Below are 12,866 nucleotides of genomic sequence, written 5' to 3' on the forward strand. Positions count from 1 at the left end.
GGCACGGGATGATGCCAATTTCAGGAGAGTGATGATGCTGACAGCATGTCCATGAACTCCAAGCCCAGCTTCTGGGTACTGCTTGTGAGTGACCTAACATAGAATGGGCACGAGAAAGCGTGCGAAGACAAAAAAACGGTTACTCATCTCGCCATAACTGTTGTTCTTTGAGATGTGTTGTTCATGTCCATTCCACAGCCCACTCTCCTTCCCTTCTGTCGAAGGAAAGAAGGACGTGAGACTGACAGCACCACTGATATCAGTGCTTGAGTAGTTCCAAAGGGCGCTAGAGCTGGTTCGAAGGTTACCACTAAGGGAAGTATCTCTGGCAATGCTGTACACACATCTAACCTGGAATGGACATAAGCAACACATCGACTGTGTCTAGACTGGCCAGTTTTTCCAGAAAATCAGCCACTTTTCTGAAAAAACTTGCCAGCTGTCTACACTGGCCGCTTGAATTTCCGCAAAAGCACTGACGATCTCATGTAAGATTGTCAGTGTTCTTGCAGAAATACTATGCTGCTCCCGTTCGGGCAAAAGTCCTTATGCGCAAAACTTTTGCGCAAAAGGGCCAGTGTAGACAGCCCAGATTTGTTTTCCGCAAAAAAGCCCCGATCGCAAAAATGGCGATCGGGGCTTTTTTGCGGAAAAGCGTGTCTAGATTGGCACGGATGCTTTTCCGCAAAAAATGCTTTTGCGGAACAGCGTCCGTGCCGATCTAGATGCTCTGTTCCGAAAATGCTTTTAATGGAAAACTTTTCCGTTAAAAGCATTTCCGGAAGATCATGCCAGTCTAGACGTAGCCATCCTGAAGAGCAACCGTTACAGAAAAGTAAGTAACCATTTTTTATTAGCTCCAGTGAAAGCCATGTGTAAGATGAGAGTGCTTAGGCTGTGGGATTCTGAAGTGGCATCTTTGGAACTCCATTGTGCCCTCTGACCAGTGATGGAGCACCCTCCGGTAGCAGATGCTTTGAAAGTGGTAACTTAGAAAATCTAAACTCTGAAGTGAAGAAGAAAACAAAACAAAAACAATGTGTGCTTCTTTTACTGTGCAGCCTTCCCTTGGAGTCAAGAAGCCAACTAAAGCTCTGCTGTATGTTATCCTGAGTCCTGTGGGTCCATACTTTGCAAGCGGAAGCTTTAATCCAATATCCTTATGGGCAGATCCCAAATATGTGAGAGCCTGGAAAGGAGGAACGGGGGACTGCAAATTGGGAGGGTAAGAGATCCTGCTTATGCATTAATTACCTAGCTCAACTGGTGGATTATTTTTCATTTCAGTAAAATCATAACTATGATGCTGTATTATTAAATGTAGCTAGTGAACAAATCAAAAATTGTAGCAAAGGCATTTGTAGAATAGTCAAAATGGACTACAAAATGGCATGCTGCCAGTCTGTTCACCTTGCATAATTAAACCTAAGGCCGCTGTTGTTAAGCTGTAGATTGTGGACCACTGGTAGTCCAGAATGCATGGGACTGTGGAACTCTCTCTTCATGATTCCAGCTGCTAAATAGAATTAAAATAAAGATAAATGTTTTCCTAATGTTGTTTCTCCATGTAAGCATTTGCTGTTGTTATAACTTTCAGTAAGTATTCATGAACCAGTTTCTGTGTTAAGTTGCTATATTGTGAAAAGCAGGGGTGGGGAAAAGGGCCTCCGTAGGCTTGATGTAGCTCGCCAAGTAGGTTGATCCAGCCTGCGGAGGCTCTGCCGCTCTCCCGCTCCCAAACCAATTAGGGCCAGGGGCGAGGGAAGCGCACGAAGTTTACTCCACCTTGTCAGGATCACGTAGCACTTTGAAGTGCCGCACGCTCCTGGCAGGGCGGAAGGAGACTTAACGTGCTCCCCCGTCCCCAAGCCCTAATTGGCCTGGGGGCAGGAAGAGCATGCAGTTTCCTCCGCCCTACCCCTACCCTGTGAGGAGCATGTTGCACTTTGAAGCGCCGCACGCTCCTCGCAGGGTGGAAGGAGGCTGCGCACACTCCCCCGCCTCCAGGCCAATCAGAGCTTGGGGGCAGGGGAGTGCACAAAGCTTCCTCCACCTTGCTCCCGCCCTGCGAGGAGCGTATGGCACTGGCATGGCCCCGCCCCTTCCATTTTAGGCCCCATCCCTTTCTGGGAGGCCCCTGCCCAAAAATTATTGCCCACTTCTGGTGAAAAGTTTTGAGAACGAGGTCAAAAGTTTGGAATAAAGGCAATTCCTAAGTGGGAGGAACTAGTGGAAACTTCTGCCCTAACTTATTTTGGGGGAGGAAGGAGTATGTGGAAGTTTGATCTACCTTAGTCCCCACTGAAAGTCAACATTTACCTAGAGTTACCAGATAGAGGTGCCCAAGTGCGGTAATTGTAAGTAAATGTTGAAGTTAAATTCACCCTACTTCAAATCTTTGCACAGTGCTTCATGATTTTTTGCCTCCTTATATCAAAGTATGCAACTTGAGTTTCTAAAATCTGCAGGAATGTGGGTGTGTGTATGTGTGGGGGTGTGTGTGTGTGTGTGTGTGCGTGCGCGCACACACACATGTCTGAAACATGCAATTATGAAGAAAACCACAGTTAAAATCAAGAAGTTTAAATCTCTTGTGACTGGATTTCTGTCAGCAAATCTACTGGGTAAAGAAGTTACACATCCAACTCCAGCAACAGGCAGTGAGAGCCAAGGGGAGGGAGCCTGTATGGCTCTGCTGCCGCTGATTGAACTTCTACATAATTTCCTGTTTCTACAGATAAACTAGTTTTATGCCACTTCCATGGGCATATATTTGACATGCTGCAGCTTTCACTGCATAATCTATAATCTGCTTTGCTTGTACAAATGTAATACTGACATGTGACAGTTAGGTCAGGTGTTACATTTGCATCCCAGGATCAGTGTTCCCTGTAAGCTGAGTGCTTGGGCGGCCATCCGGGAGAGATTCAAATGCCGCCCTGCTGATTAGTAGAGCGCTGATGGCAGGTGTTTCTCCTGGTGATACACATCTACTTGGTGCATGTAACAAAATTTATTCCACACATGGATGGGCAAGATTATAGGGAACACTTTCCAAGACCCAGTGAAGGTACCCGACAGCCTTCCACAACTCCCTTAAGCTTTATGCAGGTAGTCCAGAGACCCTGTATCTTGGTAATAAGGGGGAACCCTTTACCTAAGCCCCTCCACTTGTAGTTCATTCAATTAAGTGCTGCCAGTGGAATCATGCTGGGGCAGGCAATGAATTTACAGACCATTTAATCATGAGGCAGTTTTTGCAATCTGAGCACTGAAAACAATGTTAGCCGTTTTTAGAAGTTGGAGAATTGGGAAGTTTTATTGCGGGAAAATACCCAGCTAGACGGTGATAATTCTGTCTTTCTTTCTTTTCCTAAAAGGAATTATGGTTCTTCTATCTATGCCCAACGTGAAGCTGTGGAATTAGGGTGTCAGCAGGTTCTTTGGCTGTATGGAGAGGATCATCAAATCACTGAAGTTGGCACAATGAATCTTTTCCTGTACTGGGAAAACGAAGATGGAGGTATAGTATGTGGCACTAACCCTCAGCTCCTTGCAGTCCTCAGACCTGGGAACTAGTTATGACCCCTGGACTAGTGTTAGTGCTGTATGGATGGTGCTTCTTGGTGTCTGTAGGTCTGGCCCAAAGAATGCTTGTTTGGATTGCCTTCTCTTTTTGTTTTAGTGGGAGGAGGGAAGTCACCCCTTAATCATTTCTCACTGGCCCACACAACTTCTTCAGAATTCCTTCCATCAAGGCCCTTCTGAAGATGCCAGGTTTGGGACCTTCCCTCTGATGAGAGGGTAGGTGATCAGAGACTGTGACCTTTTGCTTCTGTAACAGGCTGCAACGGCCCTCTTTAGCTCTTCTGCTTCATCCGAGGTTGGCTTCTGTCATGGGTACCCCATTCATTCCTCAATCATGACCTGTCTCCATAAAGCAATCAGACCTTCCTTTTGAATCATGGTTTTCCCACTAAGCAAGATAGGCTCATATTATCAAGGTAGCAGCTTCTCCTTTCTCCAAGAGGTCCTCTTTTAGAGGATAAAGCGCCAGATCAATCCTTCTACATCTTTAGTTCTGGTAAAGGGCTTTGAAGTTGTAGGACCAGATTTTTAAAGCTGGCTTCAAATTCTTTGCATCTGCAATTATTTGTGGTTGGAAATTTTGCTTTTTAGACAACTAACTGTTTAATTAGAATCTGCAACCAGATATTTAGATACCTGCATGCCATCATTTGTTCATGCATTTATTTGTGTCCACAAAGCCATGCCTGCTACTAGCTGTTGGTACAGAAGGGTAAGCTGGTTTGAAGGACTATGGGCCTGTTCCAAAGCCCACAACTGTCAACAGAAAGATTCCCATTTGCGTCCCAGGGCTTTGGCTCAGGTTCTAAATGAAGGCAAAGTGCTGTTCCACTATCTGTCAGTCTCAGAAACAAAACAAGAAATTGGGATTCAGGTTCTGATCCAATACAATGCACATTTTCACAAAAAGCCATTTTTCTGCCAGTGCTATTGTGGTATTTAGTAATGGCTTACCATGGAAACAGCCTTGTGTTTTGTTTAGCATATGGGTCTGTGAGTCAAGATACCCGGGTTTTATTTGCAATTAGAGTGCTGATTCCTGGAAAAATCCCTTAATGTCTCAGTCTCAGTTTATACATCTGTAAAATAGGAATAATATCAAAAGCTCTTTAAGATCAAATGAAAGATGTTATGCATGTGATATTATTTAGTATTTCATCATAATGGGTTAGACATTGTGGCCATTAGTCTAAATTCACACCTCATGTGCACTTTCACTGTAGTTACACCAGCAAGGAATTTAGCCCATTTAGCTGAGCAGAAGGACAGAGTGAAAAAGAAGTGGGTTAGTATTCAGCGTTCTCATTGACCATAACTGTTTTGACTTGCAATCAGGAATAAGCAGGAATTATCCAGCTGCAGTACCATACTGTTCCAAAGATCTGCTAACCAATTTGTTACCAGTGTGCTACTGAATAGTATCATTATGACATGGGTGGAACAAACAATCTGTAATTTATGCCATCTAGCCTACTGTATGCCAGTCCTATTCCAAAACAGACCTGCCATTACACACACTATGATCACTTGCATTGCAGTGGCAATTAGCTATCTAACAAAAAGTATTACTAAGTAGCTTTGGTAAGACCTAAAACACTTATAGCTAAGAGCCCCATAAAAATGTTATCATAAAGAAAATGCACACCAGTGTATAACTGTATATACTGTGGCAAAAAGTGACTGCTATTGCGCTCTGTCTCTTCAGAAGGAATGCTACTTACTAGATGGTCCTTGTTTTGTTTGTTTCATTATGCAAATATTGCAGCTGGGGGTGGGAGAGAGATGGAGCATAGAAATAATGAGATTTGGAAATCATGGGTATAGTTTAAGCATCAGGAACATATACCTCCTTGTGTGTTCAGGGAGCAATGTAAATTTTGTGTGCATGTGCTGTGTTTTTTGTGTACTAAGCAATGCCCTTGTAAATGCACTAGATGGAGACTGATCTCAGCAGTGCTTCAAATGAGGGTCCATTTTTACTGCAAGCCATAGATAGGCCTGGTATTGGACAAAAGAAGTGTCCAATGTTCCAGTCTTGGGCAGACTCTAGAAAATGTCTCATTCATAATGGTGATAGGAGGAGGGAAGAAAAGCCCAGTAATCTTTAATAAGTTTGCATGATGCACGTGATGCTAATCCTGTACATTTAGCATTGCTCTGGTTCAGTTTATAATGTGGATAAAACTGAATCGCTATTGTTACAGGATTAACTGAGTGCAGTAGTTTCCATTCATGAAATGCTGCTTTCATCAGTGGCATATTTAGAGAGTGACATATGCTCAGGATGATTTCCATGTTTACGAAATGTAAAGCTTGATTACTATGTGATTCTCTAAGCCTACCTTTTCATAGCACATAACGTTGCTGAGAGACAGGCGGCAGAAGTGGAGAGTACATTAAATGTAATGTCTCTCTTATCAAGAGGTTTAACTTGGCGGAGATGAAGGCCTTGAAAATCAAAACAAAAGTCAGTCTAGAAAATACACCATATGGCGGTTGTACTCTATGGAATCTGTTTATATTTTCCAGTATATGGAGGCAGTGTTGAGAATAGTTAGCACAAAGAGTCAAAACACTAAGGTTCTATTTCTGGCTAAACCACTCTGTGATCTTGGGCAAATAGTTATCTTTGTGCCTCAGTTTTTCCATCAATAAAATGGGAGTAATACTTCATAGGAGTGATGGGAGGTTTAATTGCTTAAAATGTTCTTTCAGATCCTCAGACCAGGGCCAGCTCTAGACCACATGGCGCCCATGTGAGGAGTGTCTTCAGTGCCCCCTCCATTTGTTAAACTTTTGAATATCTTATTTTTATTGCATTTATAGGTCATTTCACAACTTTGATGCACAATTTGAATGCATGACTTATCCCTGTTATATCAGATAAATTTGCACATTAGAATCTATACGTTTATATTTATTCATGCCATACATAATCAAAGTGCACTTTCACATTTACACAATAAAACAAGATTCACAATATCACAGCAGGGGTCTGACTTCATTTCACTTTGTTCTTATATCTCATTTACTGGCAATGCCTGCCCTTATATACCTGCAAGGCCATGGCCCACGGTGTTTTAGGAGGTTAGAGGAAAATGTACTTCTCAGAAATTCTGAAAGTTTCCACAAGATTCTACAAAGGTTCGTAACATTCTAGGAGGTTAGTGAAAAAATAATAAAGGAATACCTGAAACATTTTATTTCAAACATTCTATTTTTGCTTTTGTCTCTAACAACAAAAATAGCACCCCGAGCCTGGTGCCACCCAAGAGATGGTTGGTTGGGTTACCTACCCCTAAATGTGGCCCTCCTCAGATTAAAAGACTTGTAGAAGTTCAAAGTAAAGCTATCATATTGTGAAAATAGAGCTCAATGATTGTTAAAATGGTCATTGATTGTGTTGCAGAAAGTACTATGTGGAGGTGAAGCTTGATGTTTATGCATCACACTGTGTGGGCTGTTAGATGCACAGTGATCCTAAAAGGATGGATTCCTTTTGTAGAGAGTGAGAGAACTTGACACGTTTATGGAATGACAGAAAGGAAAAAAAGAGGGAGGGCAAGAGGGCCTAGGAGCAAGTAGAAATTGGAAGAGGGACAGAGGGAGGGGAAAAGGGAATTGAGGACTGCGGTGAAAAGAAAGCATGAGGAAAAGAGAATAAATGAAGGGGAGAGCGATACAGAGCAGAGATAGATGGTTTATAATAGGGTGCGGAGCCCTAGAGTTTCCTGAGGTGTATGTGACCCAGAAGTTCTCTTGGTGGTCCCATACAAATATTTGTTGTTGTAATTTGCCTAGCCCTGGATTCATCCCGTATGCATCGATCAGTGCATGTTCATAAATAATGGTATGTAAGACTTCAAACTTATGCCATTCTTTAAAATGCAAGACCTGATTTTAAAACCACTTCACTCGTAAGCTCCCCAGAGCTAGTATGGTCTCCTAGGTACACATTTGTTCAATGCTTTGCACAATGGGGCCCTGGCCTCTTAGTGCTACTGTAATAATGGAGCCTCCTATCAGTATCAACCTATGAGGGTTCTGCAAACACTATAAATAGACATGGCTATGTGAGTTCAGACCACTATGAGAGCTGCAAACATGGTTACGTGGGGACAGACAAGATTGTCCACAACCATATCAGGCTGTTGTGATCTTGCTTTGTGCTCTTTGTGCTTTTCACCTAAGATGTTGATGATGTGCCTTGTTTCAAAGCAGTTAATGGCGACATGACAGATCTGTTGCCCCCTTGCTCTGTTGTGGACTGTTGTTTCTCAGTGACTGGGAACTTTCAAGCTTGACTTTAGCTTGTCTTTATATTGTATGTGCTGGTCACCACGAAAGCAGGTATATACATCACTTGCTGTAGCTGACCAGAAAAATGGCCTTGGGTATTCTTGAGTCTACCATATAAATGAGATGCCAAGACCACTGTGAAGCTGTTCTTTTTTTGAGCATGCTTGGAATGCCAGACCTCTGACAATGACTGTATATTTCGATGGTGGGAATCCTCACTGAGTGACCCTGTAAACAGACCAAAGGTAGTGCATATGGAACTGATCAAGTTGACTGGTATGGCAGCAAATCTGGTCCATATCTCATAACTATGGGTGTGTCTAGACTAGAGGGTTTTGTTGACAAAAGTGGACTTTTGTTGACAAAACTATACCTGCGTCTACACTGCCGTTGAGTTTTGTCGACATAACGTCGACAGAACTCAGCAGTTTTGTTGACGGCTGTAAACCTCATTCTACGAGGAATACGCCTTTTGTCGACAGCAGCTTTGTCGACAGTATCTGTCGACAAAACTTCTGTCGACAAAAGCCTGTAGCCCAGATGGAAGCATTCTCAGCATGACTGCCTAATAGACATTTAACTTAGTGCTAATTTAGACACCCCTATCATTCTGTAGGTGTTGTGACAGCATGCCAAATCCAGAATGGCCTAGGTTATGTGATGGACTGATGAGTTGTGGCATTCTGTGACAGCATACTCAATAGGTAACAGAACTTCTCATGAGACTATTTGAATTGCCGCTGCAGAGCCGAGCGTCACTTCGCATAGCTCTGAGGGCTGGAGGGGGAATCACATTGTGGTCTGGAAAGTGCCAAGGACTGATGACTCTTGGCCCCATCCCTTCCACCTTTGACCCTGCTCCTCCTGGGGGCATGGAGCCGCCCCCCACCTACTTTGCTGTGGGACCCATAGTGGCTGTAAGCCCCACTGTTCGTACCATACTTCAGTTTTCTTTAAGTTGATTGTGAAACCAAAGCTAGTCACTGCATAAGGGATATGATCAGTTCTGAACTGAATGTCATCAAGCAAGCAAGTAACCAGAGCACAGTTATCAGCAAATAAAAGCTCCTTAATGTGTAAATCTGCCACTTTCATGCAAGAACAGAAGCACTGCAAATTGAACAGCTTCTAATACAGCAGAATCAGGTAGCTGTCAGTGTCATGAAATGCATCCCGACACATAGCCAATAAAAGGACAGAAAAGAGTGTCACAGCCAGCATGCAATTGTATTTGGTGACACGTGAACAGAAAGGGGCCTTATATCTTGCCTTTTTGTACCACTCTGGTCATCATCTCTTCATGGAAAGAGGAATAACAGAAATAAACTTTGCAGAGCATCCAGAGATGAACAAAAGATTGAGCAAGAGCCAGTGCCACAGGATTTCCAGGATGCCTTGTCCACCTCTGTAAATGTGCGGGGGAATGGCAAACTATGATAAATACCATGGCTTTTTTCAGCTCTCACTCACTGAGGCTATGTCTACACTGCCACCCTAGTTCGAACTAGGGTGGTAATGTAGGCAACCGGAGTTGCAAATGAAGCCTGGGATTTGAATTTCCTGGGCTTCATTTGCATAAAGCCGGGCACCGCCATTTTTAAATGTCCGCTAGTGCGGACTCCGTGCCGCGTGGCTACACGTGGCACGGACTAGGTAATTCGGACTAGGAATCTAGTCCGTGCCGCGTGTAGCTGCGCGGCACGGAGTCTGCACTAGCGGACATTTAAAAATGGCGGCGCCCGGCTTTATGCAAATGAAGCCCGGGAAATTCAAATCCCGGGCTTCATTTGCAACTCCGGTTGCCTACATTACCACCCTAGTTCGAACTAGGGTGTTAGTGTAGACATACCCTGAGAAAATTACTGCGCTGGTCATACTGAATTGACCTAACACCTATCTTGTGGAAATTATCAGCCCCGAGTCTGGACAGGGCACTGTACAGATGATCTTTGTAGTCTGTTACTTCAGGAAAAGTTGTGATGTTTGTCAACTAAGCTAAATTATTTCCCTGCATAAATCATGAAAAACTCCAGAAAGCTACCTCAGTACAAATAATATATATAAAAATAAATAAAAGCAGATGAATAGGAAGTTTTCCCACACAGGGCTGTTTTTTCCTATGTGCTAATATCAATCCAGGAGTTTATAGCTTATCATAATGACTTTACTGTGAAAAGAAAAACGGGGTTTGTGAGTTCGTAGTCAGATTTCCCAAAGATGAGCAAGCTGACTGTGTATGGAGCCAGATTTGGCTCCAGATCAGAGGGAGAATGAGCATTTTGGCACACAAGTGATACCAGACAGAGATGATGACATTGTTCTACAAGGGAGGCAGATGCTCCTCTAGGTGACCCCAGGCTGGTAGACATGATATGCATACTTGACAAAAATACATAAAGCAGACAGTACAAAACATTTTGCAGGCTCCCATAGTCTAGCAGCTCCTTGCTGTTCGGCAGCTGGCCTGGCAAGCTTTCAGAATAGTTCACAGCAGTCAAAGTACATGTTTGGATCTTATACACATCCTGTCACAACCCTGGTAAAACCTCTGAAATGGGGAACAGTATCAAGTGTGCTACAGGGTTCAATATTATGGCCCATATTATTTCTTTTTCCCCCCACTACTGATAAGAGGAGTGAATACATTCAGAGATGATCAAATTTGATTACCCAGAGTTGGTGAGGTAGCAAATGCAAAACGCTGGAACTTGTAGATCAGATCAGATGAGTGAATTATTTCATTTAGAATTCTGCCTTATAGTGACCAATAACCAAATGTTTCAGAGGTGCATCATAGTGGACAGTTAGTGAATAACTTGCCCATAATGGATGTTTCCATTTAGTCATTTTCAGTTGTTGGCTGGGTCCAGGCAAAGAGCAGATAGCCCTTGGAGATAGTCATGGGAAAGCTTATTACAGTGGATGGATAGGAAAAAGAAGGGCTAGTGTTTCTCACCCTGGGAGAAAGGATAGAGATGACAACCTAGCATCTAGCAGTTGGCCACTGAATCAGGAATGGCTCTGCTGACTCATGGGCACTCCTGACAAACTGCCAACATTGCCTATGTCTACACTGGAGCTGGAAAACAGAAGTGTAACTTTCTTGGCACTGGCAGCAGAATGGACGAGTTGCCCAAATAAGTATATACGGTCCTGGGGAAGGATCGTACCTGGGTAGCTAGCTTGTACCACTGCATGCGCTGCATTTATATTTTTAGCTCATAAGTTCCATTAAAATTAGTGCACATATGTCTGCCTGAGCTGGAAATTACACTTCCAGTTCGAAGTGTGGACATATCCCCAGTGTATAGCCAGACCCTAAATGGATGCTACCAGCATCTGACAGCTATCTGAGGGTGTGTCTAGACTACTGGGTTTTGTCGACAAAAGTGGACTTTTGTTGACAAAACTATACCTGCGTTTACACTACCTCCGAGTTCTGTCGACACAACGTCGACAGAACTCGGCAGTTTTGTTGACGGCGGTAAACCTCATTCTACAAGTAATAACGCCTTTTGTCAACAGAGTTCTGTCGACAGAAGGTGTTACTGCATCTACATTGTCTTTTGCGTCTACACTCTCATGTCGACAAAGCGGCTTGCTTTGTCAACAGAACTCGATGTAGTCTAGACGCTCTTTGTCAACAGAATATTTATGGACAGTATCTGGCGAAAAACCTCTGTCGACAAAAGCCTGTAGTCTAGACGTACCCTGAGAGGTGTCTCCTACTTATATTTTTGGAAGCTTATCATGACAATTTGAATCTGTTGTGTATAACCACTTTTAGAGGAACATCTCAAGTTATGTAGGACAAACAGAAAGCAAAACTCTTTGTCTGAAGTAAAGAACACAGTCCTGAATGGAGGCAGCAAAGTATACAGTGGATGTAAGAACATAAGAATGGCCATATTATGTCACACCAAAGGTCCATCTAGCCCATTATCCTGTCGTCTGACAATGGGCAATACCAGGTGCATCAGAGGAAATGAAGAGAACAGGCAATCATTAAGGGATCCACCCTCTGTATCCCATTCCCTGCTTTTGGCAAACAGAATCTAGGGACACCATCACTGCCATTCTGGCCAATAATCATTGATGGACTTATCCTTTATAAATTTAGGGTCCTTCATAATTCTTATTTGGACTCTGTGCCCCAGGATCCAAAGAACCTTACTGCAGACTCTTCAGCAAACCCGGCCAAAGAGGCGGTTCAGCAGGTGGGGGCACCCAGGGGTACAGTAGCCCTGTACTTCCTAGAGGCTGAACCTAGGGCAGGGGCAGCATGTGAAGAGGATGCTTAAGTGTCCCAGCCCAGGGGCCGCTGCGGAGCCTACAGGGTCGAGCACAAACAGGCTGGAAAGAGATGTCTTCCACCACTCCAGAGCTTAGTTGAGGGGCAGAGAAGCTTCCCTTTGCCAGTGCTGAGTGGGGCTTTTGCACACGCAGGGCTTGGCTCCTCCTGGCCAGCACCCAGGACCAGAGGGTCTTGACCTTTCCACAGCTGCCAGCCCAACCAGAGGGCGTGTGGGAGAAAGGAGCTGCCAGCCAGGCTGTTGGTGAACTGATTGATCTGACCAAGGGCTGATTCTCTGCACAGCATTAGGAGCAGGACACACCCAGCTGGGAGGGGATATGAAGGAGCAGCAGGGCTGAGGCGATCAAGGGGCACAGCAGGGGGAGGACTTTGAGAGGGAGAGCGTATGAAGGGCTGATGGGTGGGCAGCAGAGGCAACACAGAACCAGCCACTGCCTACCCTCACTCACCAATCACTGCAGCTTTGCCCAGCCAGCAGCCTTCCACACCCGCCCCCATCATTAGCCAGTGGGCCTCCACCACTCACCTCTGGTGGATCAAGGGCTGGGGAGCAAGGATCCAGCTGTCACTAGGATCCTCCAGTACTGATGTGAGGGGGGAGACAGAAAATATGGGACAGTTTGCCCAATTTTAAGAAAAAGCAGGGACACATGCAAGAGGGCTC

The 12,866-nt window shown here is 44.3% G+C and overlaps 1 protein-coding gene across 2 annotated transcripts in view; it reads left to right on the plus strand.

The window, feature by feature from the left end:
* BCAT1 (branched chain amino acid transaminase 1) overlaps nt 1-12,866 on the plus strand; it is a 102,713-nt gene that overhangs the window by 66,101 nt on the left and 23,746 nt on the right. For both annotated transcript variants that reach the window (XM_006121274.4, XM_006121273.5), the window contains exons 6-7: nt 1,062-1,225; nt 3,381-3,523. In XM_006121274.4, coding sequence (XP_006121336.3) covers nt 1,062-1,225; nt 3,381-3,523 — 307 coding nt within the window. The remainder of the gene's footprint in view (nt 1-1,061; nt 1,226-3,380; nt 3,524-12,866) is intronic.

The sequence above is a fragment of the Pelodiscus sinensis genome, chromosome 1 (genome assembly GCF_052426305.1).
Source record: "Pelodiscus sinensis isolate ZL-2025 chromosome 1, ASM5242630v1, whole genome shotgun sequence".
Classification (NCBI taxonomy): Eukaryota; Metazoa; Chordata; order Testudines; family Trionychidae; genus Pelodiscus; species Pelodiscus sinensis.